Source organism: Xenopus laevis, chromosome 4L (assembly GCF_017654675.1).
Source record: "Xenopus laevis strain J_2021 chromosome 4L, Xenopus_laevis_v10.1, whole genome shotgun sequence".
In the NCBI taxonomy this organism is placed as follows: Eukaryota; Metazoa; Chordata; class Amphibia; order Anura; family Pipidae; genus Xenopus; species Xenopus laevis.
In genome coordinates, this window is record NC_054377.1 from 248,503 (window position 1) to 270,786 (window position 22,284).

Below are 22,284 nucleotides of genomic sequence, written 5' to 3' on the forward strand. Positions count from 1 at the left end.
GTATCACTTATCACAGTGCCTGGCAAGGAAAGGGTGCTTACACAATGCCCCCTGGGAGAGACACAGGATCAGTGTATATATGGATTTATATTTATTTGTATAGCGCTCCTCGAGGGCAAAGCCCTGTACAACAAAATAATAAATCAGTAGTAACAAACAATGGGTCATTGGAATAAAAAGTAACAATAAGTGAATTATTAGAAATACAATTCACATAAATATAAAATATAATTACAATACAGATTAAGTGCTCAGTGTCAAGGAAACAAAAGGCTAGAGGAGCCTACCCCGTAGAGCTTACAGTCTAAATGGGAGGGTAACATACAGACACAATTCAGAGGGGTATTAAGGTGCTGTGAGTTACAGTTTGTTACACTGATATATAAGTGCCAGTTCAGCTGTTATCCAGGTGCTCCCAGAGGGAGTCTTTGAGTTTTGTTATAAAAACACTGAATGAGGATTCTCTCCTGAGAGATTCAGGAATGACATTCCAAATATAAGGAGTCACAAGAGAGAAGGGTTTGATACGGGAAACAGCAGTAGTAGTGGGGGGTACAACCAAGCGGTTGCTCTGAGAGGAGCGGAGGTTTCGGTCAGGAACATATAGAGAGACAAGAGATGAGATGTAGTGAGGTGCAGAGGAATGAAGGGAAGGTTGAGGAGGAGGAGTTTATAAGTTATTCTTTGTTTTATAGGAAGCCATGATAAGGACTTCAGCAGCGGAGGGGCCTGTACCTTTTGGATGAGAGGAGGAGAATTCTTGCAGCAGTGTTTAATACAGACTGTAGAGGGGAGAGATGGCAGTTAGGGAGGCCAGTTAGTAGAAGGTTACAGTAATCTAGTCGGGATAGGATGAGAGCATGCATGAGTGTCTTGGATGTATCAGGTGAAAGGAAGGGACAGATTTTGGCAATATTGTGTAAGAAAAAGGGACAGGTTTTGACAGTGGTGTTAATATGATCAGAGAAGGAGAGAGAGGAGTCAAAGATTACGTGGATGACGTATAACTAGGGATGCACCAAATCCAGGATTCGGTTCGGGATTCGGCCTTTTTCAGCAGGATTCGGATTTGGCCAGTTCCTTCTTCCCGGCCGAACCAAATCCTAATTTGCATATTCAAATTAGGGGTGGGGAGGGAAATCACGTGATATTTTGTCACAAAACAAGGAAGTAAAAAATGTTTTCCTCTTCCCACCCCTAATTTGCATAAGCAAATTCGGATTTGGTTCGGTATTTGGCAGAATCTTTCGAGAAGGATTCGGCCAAATCCAAAATAGTGTATTCAGTGCATCCCTACGTATCACAGTGCCTGGCAAGGAAAGGGTGCTTACACAACGGCACTTGGGAGAGACACAGGATCAGTGTATGACGTATCACAGTGCCTGGCAAGGAAAGGGTGCTTGCACAATGGCTATTGCACTGCTGCCTGGGGAAGTGCTGGCTGATAATGAGAGGAATAAGAGGAATGAGAAGGTTTAGCAGAGGCAGGGACACGACAAGCACTGCACATATTCAAAGTATAAACCAAGGAAATGAAACAGGAATAAAACGGGGTACACTTGCACCTCATATGAGAAGAGCAGGCAGGGAGCAGACACCAGCACTTGGTAGAATTAGGGAAGCAGATTCATAACAAGGGAAACCAGTGGGATAATGGACCCAGGGTCTCCCACAAACTGGAGCCTCACCGTGTTTATCTGCCGCCCCTCCATCATACACAGCAGAGACCACGATCTTCCCAATCGGCGACTCTATTCCCCCTTCCACTGCCAGATCCAGGGACCCCTCCTATGGGAGACACAGAAGTCTCATGGGTGCAGCTTGGGAGACACACTCTCTATCTCTAGATTCTCTTCCTTTCTCTAGATTCTCTTCCTATCTCTAGATTCTCTTCCTATCTCTAGATTCTCTCTCTTCCTATCTCTAGATTCTCTTCCTATCTCTAGATTCTCTTCCTATCTCTAGATTCTCTCTCTTCCTATCTCTAGATTCTCTTCCTATCTCTAGATTCTCTCTCTTCCTATCTCTAGATTCTCTCTCTTCCTATCTCTAGATTCTCTCTCTTCCTATCTCTAGATTCTCTTCCTATCTCTAGATTCTCTCTCTTCCTATCTCTAGATTCTCTCTCTTCCTATCTCTAGATTCTCTCTCTTCCTATCTCTAGATTCTCTTCCTATCTCTAGATTCTCTTCCTATCTCTAGATTCTCTTCCTATCTCTAGATTCTCTCTTCCTATCTCTAGATTCTCTTCCTATCTCTAGATTCTATTTCTATCTCTAGATTCTATTTCTATCTCTAGATTCTTTCTCTTCCTATCTCTAGATTATCTTCCTATCTCTAGATTCTCTCTCTTCCTATGTCTAGATTCTCTTCCTATCTCTAGATTCTCTCTCTTCCTATCTCTAGATTCTCTTCCTATCTCTAGATTCTCTTCCTATCTCTAGATTCTATTTCTAGCTCTAGATTCTTTCTCTTCCTATCTCTAGATTATCTTCCTATCTCTAGATTCTCTCTCTTCCTATCTCTAGATTCTCTTCCTATCTCTAGATTCTCTTCCTATCTCTAGATTCTCTCTCTTCCTATCTCTAGATTCTCTTCCTATCTCTAGATTCTCTCTTCCTATCTCTAGATTCTCTCTCTTCCTATCTCTAGATTCTCTTCCTATCTCTAGATTCTCTCTCTTCCTATCTCTAGATTCTCTTCCTATCTCTAGATTCTCTTCCTATCTCTAGATTCTCTCTCTTCCTATCTCTAGATTCTCTTCCTATCTCTAGATTCTCTCTTCCTATCTCTAGATTCTCTTCCTATCTCTAGATTCTATTTCTATCTCTAGATTCTATTTCTATCTCTAGATTCTTTCTCTTCCTATCTCTAGATTATCTTCCTATCTCTAGATTCTCTCTCTTCCTATGTCTAGATTCTCTTCCTATCTCTAGATTCTCTCTCTTCCTATCTCTAGATTATCTTCCTATCTCTAGATTCTCTCTCTTCCTATCTCTAGATTCTCTTCCTATCTCTAGATTCTCTTCCTATCTCTAGATTCTCTTCCTATCTCTAGATTCTCTTCCTATCTCTAGATTCTCTTCCTATCTCTAGTTCTATTTCTCTCTAGATTCTTTCTCTTCCTATCTCTAGATTATCTTCCTTCTCTAGATTTCTCTCTTCCTATCTCTAGATTTATCTTCCTATCTCTAGATTCTCTCTCTTCCTATCTCTAGATTCCTCTCTTCTATCTCTAGATTCTATCTCTTCTCTCATATCTCTAGATTCTCTCTCTTCCTATCTCTAGATTCTCTCTCTTCCTATCTCTAGATTCTCTCTCTTTCTATCTCTAGATTCTCTTCATATCTCTAGATTCTCTCTCTTCCTATCTCTAGATTCTCTTCCTATCTCTAGATTCTCTCTCTTTCTATCTCTAGATTCTCTCTCTTCCTATCTCTAGATTCTCTCTCTTCCTATCTCTAGATTCTCTTCCTATCTCTAGATTCTCTCTCTTTCTATCTCTAGATTCTCTTCCTATCTCTAGATTCTCTCTCTTTCTATCTCTAGATTCTCTTCCTATCACTATATTCTCTCTCTTCCTATCTCTAGATTCTCTTCCTATCTCTAGATTCTCTTTCTATCACTAGATTATCTCATGTCTAGATTCTATTTCTATTACCCAGACAGTAAAGGGGAAGTGCATGAACTGTTATTAAACAACAAAGTAATCTGCCTCCCTGGGAGGGTGAGCTGGTGGGTGGCAGGGTCAGTAAGGGCAGTGCCAGGGCAATATTCTGACAATGAGAGAGAAGGTTGGTACATGAGGGCAAGACAGACAGACAGACAAAATAAAGGGCAACTGTGCAATTACTTCCATTACTCCCACCCACCAAGTTGCCCCTTCCTACAGGTGAGTCTCGGGGTTAATATCAGAGACATTGCAGGACTAAAAAGAAAATATTCTGCCCTAATCTTTCTTTTCAGTAGTTTGTATTTTGAGTTTTAACGTTTTTACAGACAGTCGTTTTATATTTATGGAACATCATCAGATATTTTCATAAAAAGGAAAACTGAAGAAAGAGAAAAGAACAAAGAGTTGCTCCTGTCTCTGTCTAGCGAAAGGGCCAAATAAAGAAATAGAAAGAAATTAAATCTTGACGTCGTGTTTTATAACAATTTGGTATTGAGCAGTAAATGCTCCAGGGTGGTTTCTGCGAGGTCCCCTAAATATCATATAAAATATAATGATTCTATGGGATTACAGTTGAGGGAAATATAACTATTAAGTATTAGTTAGTCTTGATCCAAAACAACAGAAAATGTGACCCAACAAACAGCAGTATAATAATGTTATCAGACAATAATCAGCAGAGGATTGAAGGGGTTCCTGGAAAGGAATATTTATACCACAGTTCCCAAATGTTCTTGAATTTCTCATATTTATCAATAAATACACCGATTAGTCTTTCGTTAACCATTATCCACTTCAGCTTGTCCTTAAAAAGTGAAATCAGAACCCAAGGTGATTTCCAATGTTTAGTTAATGTCATTTTTGCAGCTAAAAACATAAAAGTTAACAAAGTCTCTATATTGGAATTGATATTATATAACTTATTATTTAATAGAGGATTAAAGGATCTTTAATAAGATGAACCCGTGTTATTGAATATATCACAGTATAGACCAAGTCCAGAATATTTGAATATTTGGGCAGTCCCACCAGATTTGCTTATTCTGCCCTAATCCTAATGAATCCAAATTCTTTTTGCAGGTTTTGTGACTGGGCCAAATCCCAAATGAAATCCTAAATTGATCCCTATAAACTGTTTCCAGTCCCTTTGGGGACCTTTACCTTCTTTATGTGCAGCAGCCTGAGGTCCTTCCCGGAGATCTGATCTGCAGTGAACTGTAAGGGACACAAGGGAACAGTAAGTGGTACTTACCTTATACAGTTACTGGCATGTAATTGGTATTGGGATTGTGCACTGCTGCCAGCACACCGCCCATATGTACAGCTCCCCGGGACATTATTATATGAGGATATTGTGCCCCTTGTACTCACCATGGTGTAAGGATCAAAGTCTTCCACGTACTTCTGGAATCCCTCGGGAGAGACAACAGTTGCACAGTCACAATCATTCTGGGGCAGAAGGGAAAGTGGGGCAGAAAAGAGATGGGGTGGGGGGTAAAAGCTTCACCCCGACAGCCACAAATCCCCTCCCTCTTGTCCCACTCAGCAGAGAACTGATGTCAGGACCCCTAATCTTATAGGAAGAACCAAATGGAATGTGGAGTTAAAGGAGCTTGATCCAAAGGAATATCAGCAGCATATGGGGCATGACTGAAAGTGCAGAACAGCATAGATACACATGGATACGGATACACATAAGGATGGATACGGATACACATAAGGATGGATACGGATACACATGGATACATTGTTGCCCCATAAGGAAGAGGCCTTTACAATATGATTCTAGAATCAGACCCATTAACCTCAGAGCCGCTAACCCAAACCTCAAACCTGTTAATGGCACCACAAGAAAAGCCTATCAAGCTGCTCAGGCTCACTTTTTGTCAGTGTGTGATAATGCACCAGCAGGGGCCCCTACACAGGGCAGATATCACACGGGGCATATATATTGCACGGGGCAGATACATCACACAGGGCAGATATCACATTATTATGATCCAAACATCAAGAATTACTTGTATTTTGTTGCCTCCAAACGACGAATTATAAACCACCATCCGTTTCAGCATCTCTGGTTGCTATGGAGGAGTCACAAAGGGAAAATGACAAGAAGAGAGACCAGGCTTGGGGCATATTTGTGTCCTGATGGAGTGTATGCCCCCCCCCACATACACACACAGATAAACTGCACTTTGCCTGTCACAAACAAACCCCCAGTGCTTGCACATGGCACACAAGCCTAACCCTTGGCCCTTTAAGGTCCTACAATCAACTGCCAACAACAAGGAAAGAGAGAGGGGGGCACAGCGATATCACGGGATTGTATGAAGCCCCCCCAACACTACACACGGGGGAATCTCACCAGTTGCTCTGGTTTGGGGGCTGCTCTCAGCATGAAATTAGAGTCCGGAGACAGCATGACGGGTTTGGAGGGAATCGGAACTACTGGGCGCCGCTGGGTAGGTGGGCTGGGGGCAAATTGCTGCAATGGGGAAGCAATAATAAAAAAAAGGTGAGATTATGGCACAAAAAAATACACAAAATGATGCACAGTGATACACACACAACCCCTAGGAAGGAAACACAGTGATACACTGGGAGAGGGACTGATACAAAGAGAAAGAATTAATACACAGCACAACACAAGCACAGACAATGATACACAGCATTACACAAGTACAGGTAATGATACACGGCACCTAGAAAAGGCAAGGGAATGATCGCAATTATTAGAGGCATGCAATGGGGCAACATGAGTGACTGTTGGCTATTTGTGTTGCTTTTGCCTCCAGTGGGCTCAGACAGGGCATGCACCCCACTCCATACAACACACTCACACTTACACACCAGGGGGATGCTTGAGGATGACATTTTACTGGCATCTGAGACATTTCTCACAACCTGGGAGAAAACAGAGGGAGCTCCGTCATATTTACAGAGAAATGGGTTACACGGTGCAGTTGTCTCTTGCCTCTGCCCAATCACCTGCAACAATCTACATCGGTGTATGGCCATGAGACATGAGCATATTACATTCTGCTTGTCATTCTTCCTCCAGCCATTAAATATTTCATTGTTTGTCTGGTACAGGGTCTACAAAATGATCTGTGGCGCTACAGATTGGGCCTTTTCTCCTACAGAAAGATTCATGGTGATAGGAACAGATAGATAATAGAGGCAGAGAAGTTTCCCACAGTTCTGCCTCTATACAAATGTAACTGTATGGATAATGGAAAGGTTTAGCAAAGGTTATAGACAAGAAAGTAACAGCCACACTCTCCCTAGAGTAGCCCGTTGCTTGGTAATGTGCTTGGAAAGGAGCTATCTCATTGGCTTTATTGCTTCTGTAAATGAGCCAATAAAAAACTAGAAAGTAGAACAGTGACTGGATACCCCAATACTTGACTGGATACCCCAATACTGGAAATCAGGAATTTCCTGTGTGGCCCAGTCAGCACGGTACTGACCATAAGGAATGAATTATCTATGGTCACCATCTACTTGGGGCTCCAGTAGACACTGGAAATGGTTGTTCCTATTCCAAGAAAAGGAATAAAGCAGGTCTCATGTATTGTGAGATGTGGGATGGTTATACATACAGGGTCCCTGGGCATGCTGAAGGAGTTACAGTCACACCACTGGGCTTTACAGACATGATACAATAGTGGGAGCAGAAGGTCCAGATATAACCTGGCAGACTTAATAGAAGGCTTGGTCCCTTATTTATATGGTAGGACAACATCTCATTGCTTCAAAAAACAGTGCATGCTAACAAGGTCAAGATTTATCCCAATATTGTCCTCTGCCAGCAACTGTCAAACATTGTAGCACTATTTTCTCTAAAGATAGAAGGGAAGAAGCTTTATGAGAGGAAACTGATATATTGAAGGTGCTGTGTATGCTGTATGTGCTGTTCCTACATCATGGGATCTTTTCTCATTTAGACATTGTAGGAAGTATGGATTGAGTCCATGCAGGTTGTGCAAGTGTTCTGCTATCCACAGAAGATATTGCCCCGGTAATCATATTTCAGACAAGCTGGATGACATTCGGGGTGTAGAGGAAACATGACAGTGCTCAAGAAGACACCGGCTGATACATTTAGAAGCTTGGATTTATAGGAAATAGTGGAACAATGCTGGAGCTCAGGAACTCCAAGAAGGTTAGAGTGGAGTCTCGTTACTGTCAATTAGATACTTTATATAATGATACTGAGAGCTTCCAGTGAGCTCTGTATAACAATGAGCAATTAACTAACATAAATGTCTGGGAAAGAACACAGAGATTGACTCCTAAAGCACACCGTGCAGTCATGCTTGAATCCTACCTTTGGGCTTGGGGGATAGGATGGTTCTGGGTTTGAAGACCTCAAAGCTGGTCTTCCTCTATAGTTTTTCAGTTCCTCAGAGAATGGGAGTGGTGGCCGAGTTGAGCCCAGGGACTGAGAAGGTGGTGGTGATGGAGAAGGTAAATGCATCCATGTTGGCTGTATCAAAGAAGACCTTGAAGCCATTGGTGGAGGTGGTGGGGCATTCCTCTTGATTAAAGTGATATTGGGTGAAGATGGCTGGTGGGATGAAGAAGGTGCAGACAACATCCGAGGTGAAGGAGGAGGATGTGCCATTCGTTTAGTAGGGCGGCTCATTTCATTTAGATTAACATCATCCAGGTCTGTGGTATGAAGCTGACGGCCACCGACAAATCTCCGCACTGAGGTAGAAGAAGGTGGGGCAGTAGGTGGGGGAGAAGGAGATGCTGGTGGTAGCCCACCTGTCACCTACATGAAATAGCAGCATTATTAAAGTACACAGATACCCCCTCTGACATATATGTATATATATACACACATATATTGTAATGCTCACAGAACAACACAAAGGCACAAACTAGTGGTCAGAGACACCTGAATGCAGCAAAGGGGGCACACAGCACTCTGTTACCTCACGATTCTCATTCTCAGCAGAGGAAATCTGTTCCAGCCTCGTCTGACAGAGTCTCTCTACCCACACCTGAACCTTTTCTGATTCCTCCAAGTCTTCTCGCTCCGTCTCAGAGACCTTGGTGGCAGCAGTGGTGTGTGGGAAGGTGGGAGGAGACACAAGACAGACATAAATACTCAAAACTAGACTGGTATTCCAAACTGTGCCCTGGACAGTACAGGAGAAAGTGCCCTTCCACACCTAATGGGGTTTTCTATTGTTTTCTATCCCATGTAATGGCTGGAATGCCCACACTAAGGTGTAATTGGCTCCACTGTTCCCATCACATGGGAGAGGGATCTCTGAAGTTCTCAAGCCCCAAACCCTGTCCTGATTGGTCCTATAGGGGAATGTAGGGTAAATACCTCCTGAACCAGACGATTTATCTTCAGCTGCTTCTCCTTTTCCAGCATCTCCTCCTTCTCCTGGGCAAGTTTCTGCTCAAACTCCATCTCCTTCTTACTCTTCTTCTGCTCAAACAGTCTGTCCGTCTTGGACTTCTTTCTGTCCTTCCCTTTCTGAGGGTCAGTATTGATCAAATAAAGGCACAAAGGAACTGACACAGGGAAAAGAGATCAATGAAGAACACGGCAAACAGTGCAAACCATGCAGCGTCGCTTCTCTCTGTCCTTTATTGCTCAATGGACATTTCCAGATCATTCCCTCACCAATATCTCCCATCATGCCCCAGAAAGAACTGTATGGTCACTGGCCAATGTGTGGATTGTGACTGGAGCAATGGGCTGCGACACAGAATTGTCATTGGCACATGGCAGTTGGGGGATCCCCACGTGGGCACAGTTTGGACCTTACACATAAGTAATTACTATTCTACCCTCTGGTGCCAGTGTTGATGGCCAAAATCCATCGCTTCATTTGTACCTGAGCCCCACATTTGGTTCTGCAGAGAATTAAAAAAGGCCCTGGATTACCCCCATTTACATATATGGGAGGTTTTGGGCTCTGCTCTAAGAAGACTGAATATGTAGGGTGTACCATTTAGGGGCAGTTCTGGGATGCCCCCCAGAGAGATTAGGTTCACCCCTGTGTTAATTGATGAGGGAACCATGTCCCAATCCTACAGTAACCCAAGAAGATGCCCGGCAGAGAGAGACACACCTCCCTATAAATAGGATCAGCTAATCAGAACCACTTCTCTTTTTGGGTCAGATCCAGGGCTTGTTGCATTACATACTGTAGGAAGGGCCACTGGATTTGGTATTTGGCTAATGACAGAAGTAAAAGACATGAGTGTGGGCACGAGGGGCCTCAGCACAGCAAGACAAATAAGCACACACTGTACCTTCTGGAGGGTGGGAAATTTCCCCTCGTATCGGTAGAACCACCCGAAAGCTATTGGAATAAAAAGAAGGCGTTTATGTTAGAGAGGGAGGGGCTTTTACATAATGACACCATTGGATCACGTTTAAATGCCACAAGCAGAGCTTGATGAACTTGCACTCTCCTACTTCCACCTGTCACACACCTCTCCAGCCAACAGTGCTGCAACTCCCATCAGCTTTCACCTGGCCATGAGCCCTGCACATCTCTTGCACTCATCTACTGCCATAAAGCAAGACGGGGGCAGATTTTGTGCCACAAATAAACAGCCGAAAACTTCATGTGCCAAAACGTAACCCTCGACGCAGACACAGAGAATAAAAGTCAGTTATTTTCCCCCCCCAACTTCATTATCCGTCAGTGGTTTTACTCACTAGAAACCCTTTCCATTGTTATCAGTGGCCCCTGTGTAATTATCAGCGGTCCCTGTGTATCTATCAGTTGCCCCCTGTGTATCTATCAGTGGCCCCTGTGTTTGTATCAGTGGCCCTGTGTATGTATCAGTGGCCCCTGTGTATCTATCAGTGGCCCCTGTGTATGTATCAGTGGCCCCTGTGTTTGTATCAGTGGCCCCTGTGTTTGTATCAGTGGCCCCTGTGTATGTATAAGTGGCCCCTGTGTAATTATCAGCGGTCCCTGTGTATCTATCAGTGGCCCCCTGTGTATCTATCAGTGGCCCCTGTGTTTGTATCAGTGGCCCCTGTGTATGTATCAGTGGCCCCTGTGTTTGTATCAGTGGCCCCTGTGTATGTATAAGTGGCCCCTGTGTAATTATCAGTAGCCCCTGTGTATGTATCAGTGGCCCCTGTGTGTGTATCAGTGGCCCATGTGTTTGTATCAGTGGCCCCTGTGTATGTATCAGTGGCCCATGTGTATGTATCAGCGCCTTGTGTTTGTATCAGTGGCCCCCGTGTATGTATCAGTGGCCCCATGAGTGCCATTCTGCCTGCTGAGCCCATCTCCTTTCTCCTAGACATCCCAACCCTATATATATATATATATTTATGTATAGTAGTACAGTAGTGATCTCTGGCTGTCGGGGTGCAATGTCTGTATAGAGTCAGAACAGGGGGATCAGTAGGAAAAGTCTATTATCCCTGACCTGCTTATTGCGTCTCTCCGAAAACGTATTGGCACCATCCTCTGAAAGAAGGAAAGTGAGATTGTAATGAGTCTGCTTGAAGTTTAACTGAACCCCAACTCTACAAACCAGTCCCCAAACTCTGCATCCATCCAACTCTGTAGCCACCCACCAAACTCTGCTGAATACACGGATACAAGTGTTTCTTTGTACAGATAAAATCACTTCTCACTCTCGTCACATAGTTGTGCTGGTACCACCGGCTCCATGTACTGACAGAACTGATACACTGGTACCCCACAACTACTGCACTCACACCAGTAAGTGAGACAGTCCCACAGAAGCAGTAGAGACAGACAGTCCAGTAGAGCAGAGACAGTCCAACAGAAGCAGAGACAGACAGTACAGTAGAGCAGAGACAGTCCAACAGAAGCAGAGACAGACAGTCCAGTAGAGCAGAGACCGACAGTCTAGTAGAGCAGAGACAGACAGTCCAACAGCAGAAGAGACAGTCCAGTAGAGCAGAGACAGACAGTCTATATTTGGTTCAGAGATGGATAGGTCATCACTTACCTCCCTTTTATTGTGAAACTAAAGAAAACTGTTCCTCCTGGTCCACAACTTACGTTTGTTCTTGGCTGGGGGGCTGCGCTGTGTCTTGGGAACTGGGGGCTTTACACTTTTAGGTTCCTCTTTGCGCCCCCAGTCTTCATCCCAATCCTTCTTTATTTTCTCCTCTTGGGATGATATCCTATAAAAAATCCCCAAAATTGGCAGCTTTCTTCTAAGTGCCCCATCATAGAGCAGGGGAGATAGGGTGCCCTGCTATTATCAGGGTGAAAGAGGGTGCCCTGTCATAGAGTAAGAGGGTGCCCTGTCATTGAGTAAGAGGGTGCCCTGTCATTGAGTAAGAGGGTGCCCTGTCATTGAGTAAGAGGGTGCCCTACTGTTATCAGGGGGAGAGAGGGTGCCCCATTATCGAGTCAGGATGAAAGGGTGTCCGTCAGGGTAAAAGCAACATTTCTGACTTGACAGAGAAGTTTATGACAAATTTTAGCTGAGTTTTTATTCGGGGCCCCCTACACGGGCAGATTTGATTGGGTAGACAATGGGTTGGGTAAGTGGCAGGTGAATGGGGGAGGGGACTAACATTAGGATTTGGGTTCAGCAGGTTTATCTAACTGCCCAATAGCAATATAAAGGAAAGAGCTTTACTTCTCCATCTCCCGGCGGTGCCGCTCCTCTTCCTCTACCACTTTCTGGGAAATCTCCATTTTTCTCCTGTTACAGGAAAGAATGAATAAGGCACATTGTCAACAGGGCTGACAACCAAATCTGGGATCAGGATGCAAAGGGCAACATTCAAAAAGATGCACCAGTCGTTCAGAGCATTTCTCCAACATCAGTGTGCCCTAAATGGCATCCATTTCTATTGCCAAAATTCTCACTAGGTTGTGGCCAATGGGCACCATGGGAGGAGGCATGAGGGTGGCACATGGACTTTATGCCAGGCCCCTACTAACAGGCTATTGACTCCCCCAAATTGGAGCCCAGTTTCATACAGAGATCCCATGCCCTCAACAAAATGTACCAACTTATGGGCCAGTGTGTTCTGCCCCTCTGTACCCACAGCATGAGGGCATTAGCAACTGTGGGTTTGTAGCCACTCTATTCAGACTTGAGGAAGCCTGTCACAATCCTGTTTGGAGTAAGACTTATACTTAGTGCCTGGAGTAGATCAGTGAGTAAATCAGTGAGTAGATCAGTGAGTAGGTCCTTGAGTAGATCAGTGAGTAGAATGGTGAGTAGATCAGTGAGTAGAATGGTGAGTAGATCAGTGAGTAGATCTGGGGGTAGATCAGTGAGTAGATCATTGAGTAGATCAGGGAGTAGATCATTGAGTAGATCTGGGGGTAGATCAGTGAGTAGATCTGGGGTTAGATCAGTGAGTAGATCATTGAGTAGATCAGTGAGTAGAATGGTGAGTAGATCTGTGGGTAGATCAGTGAGTAGATCTGAGGGTAGATCAGTGAGTAGATCATTGAGTAGATCTGGGGGTAGATCAGTGAGTAGATCATTGAGTAGATCTGGGAGTAGAATGGTGAGTAGATCTGGGGGTAGATCAGTGAGTAGATCTGAGGGTAGATCAGTGAGTAGATCATTGAGTAGATCTGGGGGTAGATCAGTGAGTAGATCATTGAGTAGATCTGAGGGTAGATCAGTGAGTAGATCTGAGGGTAGACCAGTGAGTAGATCATTGAGTAGATCTGGGGGTAGATCAGTGAGTAGATCATTGAGTAGATCAGTGAGTAGATCTGAGGGTAGATCATTGACATTGAATAGATCTGGGGGTAGATCAGTGAGTAGATCATTGAGTAGATCTGGGGGGGGGTAAGATGAGACTATGCCACACGGGGCTCTTACATTCGCTCCTTCTCCCGCTGCTCCTTCACAATCTTGTTGGTTTCCATGGCGAGTTTCTTTTGGCGCAGAAGTTCCTGGCGATCCAGCTCCCGCCTCCGCTGCTCAGTCAGCCTTTCATCTTCCGTCATGAACAAGTCCCGCCCCTGCAGGGAAATGACAGTCAGGGCAGACTTACCCTTTAATCATTTTTTCATTATCCCTTTAATCCTGGAACAGGGAGATTGTTGGTGGCCTGGCTGTCAGTAACAAAGTTACCTGGCCGATCACACTGGGGTGTAAAGCACACCCCTTTATTCCTACAGGCAATGACACTGCACCCACAAATTACTTACGGCTCCTGCCACAATGGTGATAGTGAGACTCCGGCTCCCCTTTAACACTCTCACTGCCTGAAAGAAGACACAGAAGTTATTTGGTTAAACCCTGTCAATGATCCATATGAGAAGCACCCCAGGAGTGTCTTTGTAATGGGGACCCAGGGAATCTGAATAGTGGGGGGCTACCAGGGCTGTATTTAAAGACAGAATTCTAAGGAACAAATTTACCCCCATAGGTAAAATGTTTCACCAAATGTAAAGGAGCCCCCCAGTAAATTATGTGCCAGAAAGTAAATCACATAGCCCCCCAAAATATTATGTGCCAGCAGTACATCACATAGCCCCCCAATATATTATGTGCCAACAGTACATCACATAGCCCCCCAATAAATGATATGCCAGAAAGTACATCACATAGCCCCCCAATAAATGATATGCCAGAAAGTAAATCACATAGCCCCCCAATAAATTATGTGCCAGCAGTACATCACATAGCCCCCCAATAAATTATGTGCCAGCAGTACATCACATAGCCCCCCAATAAATTATGTGCCAGCAGTACATCACATAGCCCCCCAATACATTGAATGCATCAGAAATACCTCTTTATGGTCAAGTTTAGTGAAGTCCTCTCCATTCACTTCCACTATCTGATCTCCAATCTTTAAAGAACAGGACAAAAGACTCAGAGTGGAAATATCAGGGTGACTCAGTTGGGCAGCACAGTGGGGTCTGGCTGATTTAGGGGTAACATTTATTAAGTTTCAGGTTGAAGATTTAGGAATCTGCTGATAGATACAGGATTTATACTCACAGTGGGGTCTGGCTGATTTAGGGGTAACATTTGGGGAGTTCCAGGTTGAGGAGTTAGGAATCTGCTGATAGATACAGGATTTATACTCACATCTAATCCAACTTCAGCAGATAAGGAGCCTGGTTTGACATTGCTGATAAATATGCCAGGTTTCTGCGGGGGTCCACTGGAGATACTGGGAGAAAGGCGAGACAAGCAGCTAATTTATTAATAACACACAATTACTAATTACACAGAGAAACGCTGTTCTCCCAACTCACCACCAGGTGTCACTACAGGCGGCTGAACTAGTGAAGGTAACAGTAATGTACACTGGAGGGCAGTTATCAAACTGGTGAGGAGGAATAAATATCCTCCTCCTGTATTTTATCCTTATTAATAACATTGGCATCAAGCATCATTTCTACCAGCCCCTGATATGGCACCCCTATATAGAACAATCATTTCTCCTAGCCAGATCGCACCCTGATATATTATACCTCCCATTTTCTGTGGGACAGTCCTGATTTTGACAGCTCAACCCGCAGTCCAGGGTTTCTTACTGAAATGTCCCGACTTTCACTTTGATCTCCTGCACTGACGCTACAACAAAAGATTTTTTTGGCAGGGAGTCCAGAACACTCAGCAGCTGCACTTGGATACTTTTGTAACAATTTAAGATAAGCAAAGATACATTTGTAACAATTTAAGCCAAGCAAAGAAACAATTGTAACAATGTAAGATAAGCAACGATACAATTGTATCAATCTAAGATAAGGAAAGGTACAATTGTAACTATTTAAGATAAGCAGGTCTCTTGGGTGAACCGAGACTAGCAGCTTAAAGGGATACTGTCATGGGAAAAAAACATTTTTGAAAAATGAATCTGTTATTAGTGCTGCTCCAGCAGAATTCTGAACTGAAATCCATTTCTCAAAAGAGCAAACAGATTTTTTTATATTCAATTTTGAAATCTGACATGGGGCTAGACTTATTGTCAATTTCCCAGCTGCTCCGAGTCATGTGACTTGTGCTCTGATAAACTTCAATCACTCTTTACTGCTGTACTGCAAGTTGGACTGATATCAACCCCCTTCGTTTTCCCCCCAGCAGCCTAACAACAGAACAATGGGAAGGTAACCAGATAGCAGCTCCCTAACACAAGATAACAGCTGCCTGGTAGATCTAAGAACAACACTCAATAGTAAAATCCAGGTCCCACTGAGACACATTCAGTTACGCCTGGTAGATCTAAGAACAACACTCAATAGTAAAATCCAGGTCCCACTGAGACACATTCAGTTACATTGAGAAGGAAAAACAGCAGCCTGCCAGAAAGCATTTCTCTCCTAAAGTGCAGGCACAAGTCACATGACTGGGGGCAGCTGGGAAATTGACAATATGTCTAGCCCCATGTCAGATTTCAAAATTGAATATAAAAAAATCAATTTGCTCTTTTGAGAAATGGATTTCAGTGCAGAATTCTGCTGGAGCAGCACTAACTGATTCATTTTGAAAAAAAATTTTTTCCCATGACAATATCCCTTTAAAGGGTAATTCACCTTCATTAGCAAAACTGCTATAACACATAAAACATTGCACTAAAACTCCTTAAAATGTGTTCAAACTTTTATAACCGGCCACATTTCTTAACATGGACATGGTACAACTTTTTGTCCCTCTATGGTATATATAGAATATACAGAGCAGATGGCACCCCTATATAGAACAGGAAGCACAAATCAGTTTTACAGACCAGATGACACCCCTATATCCAGTAGAACAAGAAGCACAAACAAATGGTTTGTGTAAATAAATATAAGGAACCCACCAAGGTGCTGCGCCCAGAGAAAGGGGAGACTGTACAAACCTGCAGCCCAATCCTGTTGTCCCCACTAAACTGATAAAGACCTTCTTCTCCTGCATTTCTCTTCCTCCAGTCGATGTCAGTCCTGTAACACTGCTCTTACCATCCTGCAACATAACAACAAGCAGAGCTGCCATTAATGGAGCCCAAATACCTAAGTGTTTGCCCCGCAGAGCAGCTGCTATAGGTTCTACACTGGTTGTAGCTGAGCAACATGGAGACAGTGGGGCTCTACTAGAGATGAAAGTCTAGCCCATTCATGGCAGCTGTTCTTTATACTGTTTCATTATACAGTGATATCAAGTACACACAATGGCTCCCTAAACTGCTGCTGCTGCTCCAGGCACAAAGGTAACAGAGTTCAGGAGATGTTTGAGAAGGACCCCCCAATCAATGGGCACCAGAACTGGCACTGAGGAGAACCCTAGAAGTAACTGCCAGCGTTTATCCTGGTGTATCTTTCTCTTGTTCCTGAGACCAGTCCAGTGCAGTTTGTATGGGGAGTCATTTGTAAGTTGTCCTGGCAGTGCCAATGAAAAACACTTCATACAAATTGGCTCCCTGAGCTGCTCCTTAAATCTGATGTGGGTCACATGCTCCTGAACTACACAACTAACCCTAATAATGTAAATCATCAGTGTGCAAAGTAACCCCCATTAGTGTTATGTCTGAGGAAACACTATGGCAGCTCCCACACAGAGGGAAGGAAGGTGAGACAACATGGAGTGCACTTACTGAGGTGTCAGACACAAACTGATCCGAGAACTGCCACTTCAGGGGCTCATCCTCACAACTGTGGGGGCACAAAAGGAAGACGATGACGGAAGCAATAAAAACAGGGTGCACTTGTATAAATACAACACTAGAGCTGAGGAATTATACTGCAGTGGTGCCAGGGAGTGCGCCCATCATATTGTAACTGAAATTGTTGCCATGGCACCCACATATACTGAGGAGATGGACAAAAGGCCTAGTTTTTTATGGTATATTCCTTAATATAATAATACAGTAACACTCGGGTATTAATACTATGTATAGGGCACTTAATGGCACCAGAGAAACACTTGGGTACTAGTACCATGTATAGGGCACTCATTGGCACCTGAGAAACACTAGGGTACTAATACCATGTATAGGGCACTCATTGGCACCAGAGAAACACTAGGGTACTAATACCATATATAGGGCACTCATTGGCACCAGAAAAACACTAGGGTACTAATAACATGTATAGGGCACTCATTGGCACCAGAGAAACACTAGGGTACTAATACCATGTATAGGGCACTCATTGGCACCAGAGAAACACTAGGGTACTAATATCATGTATAGGGTACTCATTGGCAACAGAGAAACACTAGGGTATTAATACCATGTATAGGGCACTCATTGGCACCTGAGAAACACTAGGGTACTAATACCATGTATAGGGCACTCATTGGCACCAGAGAAACACTAGGGTACTAATATCATGTATAGGGCACTCATTGGCAACAGAGAAACACTAGGGTATTAATACCATGTATAGGGCACTCATTGGCACCAGAGAAACACTAGGGTACTAATACCATATATAGGGCACTCATTGGCACCAGAGAAACACTGGGGTACTAATACCATATATAGGGCACTCATTGGCACCAGAAAAACACTAGGGTACTAATACCATGTATAGGGCACTAATTGGCACCTGAGAAACACTGGGGTACTAATACCATGTATAGGGCACTCATTGGCACCAGAGAAACACTAGGGTACTAATACCATATATAGGGCACTCATTGGCACCAGAGAAACACTAGGGTACTAATATCATGTATAGGGCACTCATTGGCAACAGAGAAACACTAGGGTATTAATACCATGTATAGGGCACTCATTGGCACCAGAGAAACACTAGGGTACTAATACCATATATAGGGCACTCATTGGCACCAGAAAAACACTAGGGTACTAATACCATGTATAGGGCACTCATTGGCACCTGAGAAACACTGGGGTACTAATACCATATATAGGGCACTCATTGGCACCAGAGAAACACTAGGGTACTAATACCATGTATAGGGCACTCATTGGCACCAGAGAAACACTGGGGTACTAATATCATGTATAGGGCACTCATTGGCACCAGAGAAACACTAGGGTACTAATACCATGTATAGGGCACTCATTGGCACCTGAGAAACACTGGGGTACTAATATCATGTATAGGGCACTCATTGGCACCAGAGAAACACTGGGGTACTAATATCATGTATAGGGCACTCATTTGCACCTGAGAAAGACTAGGGTACTAATATCATGTATAGGGCGCTCATTGGCAACAAAGGAACCCCTGGGATCTGGGTGGCACCAGAAGATGCCAAGGTGTGACTTGGCCATGGCACAGCCATTAATAAGTAAAACAAACACAATATGAATGTTTTTCCCTGCCATTAGCTATGAGCATAAATACATTACCTTTTCAGTGGGATCATGCCAACGTCTGTGAGATAAAGAGAGACAGGAGATGTTAGTACAAGGCCCAGACGTGACAGTATATCTGGATCTGGGGGTCACACTTACGTCGGACTTTTATAGACACAATCTTCTTTGTGCGGATGAGGTTGATCACTTCCTCGTGAGTACAAGACGAGATGGAATATCCATTGATCCGAACTAACTCGTCGCCAATCTGTGGGCACAGCCATTAGTAATATTAAGCCAAGGACATATATATATATATACAGTATAAATATATAAAGTGGCACAGGAGAGGGTGGAAAGGGTGCCCGGCAGCACCCAGCGACTGTGAGAAGCACATTGAGCTCTCTGAGTAGAATAACAAATGAAAGATAAATGGGCAGAGCAGATAAATGTCAGAGATTTGCCCTGAATGGGACAAAGGCTGGAATATTGTTGGATCCATTGCTCGGGAGCTGCAGAATGGTGCTAATAAGCTGTAATGGGGGGTATTTTGCAGACAGACAATACAGTGAGATTATATCGAAGATTTAAGGCGGCTGTGGGGTGAATAGAACATGGCTGGGAACTGCACACGGATCATTCCCACCACTATACCCTCCAGTGGCCATTGTGCTCCCCCCAAAGTCAATGATTTCATGAATGCTGCAATCTCATTGGAACAAAGCCATGGGAACCGACACCAGCGAGATGTCACTGCCAGCGCATGTCACTCAATGGGCACAACTCAATAAGGGTTTCTCACTGACACTTGCCCCACACTATGCCCCGTGTTGCCCCACACTATGCCCTGTGTTGCCCCAGACTATGCTCTGTGTTGCCCCATACAATGCCCTGTGTTTCCCCACACAATGCCCTGTGTTGCCCCAGACTATGCCCTGTGGCACAGAACTAGAATGGAACTTTCTGCCCCCTGTGCAATTACATGGTAATTACTGTACATTGGGAATTACTCACAGACCTGCCTGATCACATGATCCCAAAAGGGTTCAGCAGCCACTTGATTCCCAAATCCTCCTGTATTTTCCTGTTTGCCTCTGGGGCAGAAAAGAATGGAAGTGTCTTATAGGGGGCGAGAGACTCACACAATGGAAGGGGTCCCTGTGACTGGGCTGCTCCTCATTTACTTCTGTGTTGCTGGGAAATTCCCTGTGTCCCATAGGGACCTGCAGAGATCAAGGCTACAGATAAAGTTCCAGCTACAACATACCCAAGTGACTGAGTGTGTGTAAAGCCCCCCATTATCTACAGGGACCCCTGACAGAGGAGTTGCTGCTTGAGGGTCAGGATAATTTCCCTGAGATTTCCCAACAATGTGTCTATCGGAGGGAACTTCCTACAAGATATCTTATGTGGATCTGACTTACTACTCACTGAACTTGCTACTCACTGGACTCACTGGACTCGCTACTCTCTGAACTTGCTACTCAGTCCTAATAATGTATATCAGCATCTGCACGAATGAAACAAAGGCTTCATAGACCTAAAGCTTCCTACAAGATATCTAAATGTGGATGTGACTCACTACTCACTGGACTCACTACTCACTGGACTGGCTACTCAGCCCTAATACTGTGTATCTGCACCTGCATGAATTAAAGTCTTCCTAGACCTAAAGCTTCCTACAAGGCAAATTGGTTGGTACCACAAGTAGGGGGCGCTCTTAACCCTTCCTGCACCACAAACAGACTTATGGATCTGGGCTAATACTGGAAATGAGTTTTACATGGTATTTGTCTAGACAAGGAAATAAAAGGGGTGTTGGGGTAACAATGTGTTTAGTGTGTCTGGATGTGGAGCCACATTGTACAGCCCTATCAGCTAAATGTTGCCTTTGTACAGTCCGTGTGTAAGTTTGGGCCGTACAGTAACACTGTGACTGACAACTGGGCCACACTGGTTCTGAGGTTGCCACTAAGTACCTCCCTGACCCTAATTCTCTGAATATTTGGGCTTATTGTGATTATTTGTACTGCTAATAGGAGTGTATTAGGGTTTAGAGTGTGTGTAACACTATGTGCAACAGTGATTATTCACTAGGCTGCAGCATAGAGTAATAGTGAGTATAATGAGTCAGTAGAAGAGCAGAATACGTAGCCATTACGGAGGTTACACCCAGCAGGAATATAAATAAGGCCTTTGTTGTATAAATACAATGTTCTCTTTCACTAAGCAAATGCCCCTTTTCTAATGAAGCCAATCACAGGGCTGGGGCAGGAGGAGAGGGCAACATGATAGTGTGGGGAATGCCCCTGGGACCCCCACAGAATTGAGCCACAGGAGATCACTTGTGTTTTCTGTACATGATAAACCTTTTACGGGCAACACGTGGGGCTGTTTAGCTAGTGGCTGGGACAGTGAAGGAGCCAGACTCTCTGCCCAACAGATAAGAGGGGACAGCAGTGCTCAGGGGACATGGGACAATGAAATGTTGTCATCAATATCATCAATATATCTGCTAATAATGGCACCGGCATAGGGGCTCAGTGTGGCCCTCCTGTCTCCAACCAGAGGCAAAATCAACATGTTATATCTATCTATCTAGTATCTATGTATTATCTATGTATTATCTATCTATCTATTATCTATGTACTGTATTATCTATCTATATATATCTATTATCTATGAATTATCTATCTATCTATCTATCTATCTATCTATCTATTATCGATCAATCATCTATTATCTATCTATCTATCTATTATCAATCATCTATCTATTATATATCCAGTTGGTCCTTCCTGCTGAAGCTTGTACACCCTATGCTCCTTCATTTCCCAGCATGCCTCAATAGTCCATTATACAGCGCATCGTGCTGGGAGTTGAGGTGGGTTGACTTTCAGTGTCTTAGAGAAGCCTGTGGTTCTTCAGCTCATGTTCAACTACAAATCCCAGCACAGACCCGCAGTCATTGGCTACAGCTGAGTTCAACAAGGAAATGAATGAGTGGAGAAGGGAGTAGAATAAATCACAAGATTAAGAGGCGCTACAAACAATCAGCAGAAATAAATGAGGCATTATGAAAGGTCTGACCTGAAGCCCAGCATTGTCCGCTTGCCCTTCCTTCATTATGTGTGAGATGAAGAGGCCACAATTAAACTCCAGACCTCCCCTCATGCTCAGTCCCAGCCCATCGGGGTGCGTGCGGTCCAGTTTCACCTCCCTCAACTTCCTGAACATGGGAAAATCAGCAGAAAATCATTCAATAAATTCATCCATTGAGACAGAGGGGTGTCAGGGCTCTAAGTTTCACTGCAATTAGAGGATTTGGCAAGAAAACATTTCTTTTGTTCCCCTTTAATCAGAGAGCTGTCATGTAAGAAAAATAACAAATCTTACA

At 43.9% G+C, this 22,284-nt stretch overlaps 1 protein-coding gene across 2 annotated transcripts in view; it reads right to left on the reverse strand.

The window, feature by feature from the left end:
- ush1c.L (USH1 protein network component harmonin L homeolog) overlaps nucleotides 1-22,284 on the reverse strand; it is a 35,552-nt gene that overhangs the window by 2,571 nt on the left and 10,697 nt on the right. Inside the window, exons 4-24 of one of the 2 annotated variants that reach the window (XM_041589631.1) lie at nucleotides 21,978-22,116; nucleotides 19,047-19,155; nucleotides 18,942-18,966; nucleotides 17,214-17,271; nucleotides 16,482-16,585; nucleotides 14,723-14,807; nucleotides 14,421-14,480; nucleotides 13,834-13,890; nucleotides 13,502-13,644; nucleotides 12,293-12,358; nucleotides 11,704-11,828; nucleotides 9,959-10,008; nucleotides 9,021-9,173; nucleotides 8,617-8,733; nucleotides 8,004-8,453; nucleotides 6,524-6,577; nucleotides 6,039-6,158; nucleotides 5,692-5,754; nucleotides 5,045-5,086; nucleotides 4,835-4,888; nucleotides 1,689-1,788 (exon numbers count right to left, since the gene is read on the reverse strand). In XM_041589631.1, coding sequence (XP_041445565.1) covers nucleotides 1,689-1,788; nucleotides 4,835-4,888; nucleotides 5,045-5,086; nucleotides 5,692-5,754; nucleotides 6,039-6,158; nucleotides 6,524-6,577; nucleotides 8,004-8,453; nucleotides 8,617-8,733; nucleotides 9,021-9,173; nucleotides 9,959-10,008; nucleotides 11,704-11,828; nucleotides 12,293-12,358; nucleotides 13,502-13,644; nucleotides 13,834-13,890; nucleotides 14,421-14,480; nucleotides 14,723-14,807; nucleotides 16,482-16,585; nucleotides 17,214-17,271; nucleotides 18,942-18,966; nucleotides 19,047-19,155; nucleotides 21,978-22,116 — 2,174 coding nt within the window. Of the gene's footprint in view, nucleotides 1-1,688; nucleotides 1,789-4,834; nucleotides 4,889-5,044; nucleotides 5,087-5,691; nucleotides 5,755-6,038; nucleotides 6,159-6,523; nucleotides 6,578-8,003; nucleotides 8,454-8,616; nucleotides 8,734-9,020; nucleotides 9,174-9,958; nucleotides 10,009-11,098; nucleotides 11,140-11,703; nucleotides 11,829-12,292; nucleotides 12,359-13,501; nucleotides 13,645-13,833; nucleotides 13,891-14,420; nucleotides 14,481-14,722; nucleotides 14,808-16,481; nucleotides 16,586-17,213; nucleotides 17,272-18,941; nucleotides 18,967-19,046; nucleotides 19,156-21,977; nucleotides 22,117-22,284 lie in introns of both variants that reach the window. The other variant, XM_041589630.1, reaches the window with a different exon arrangement.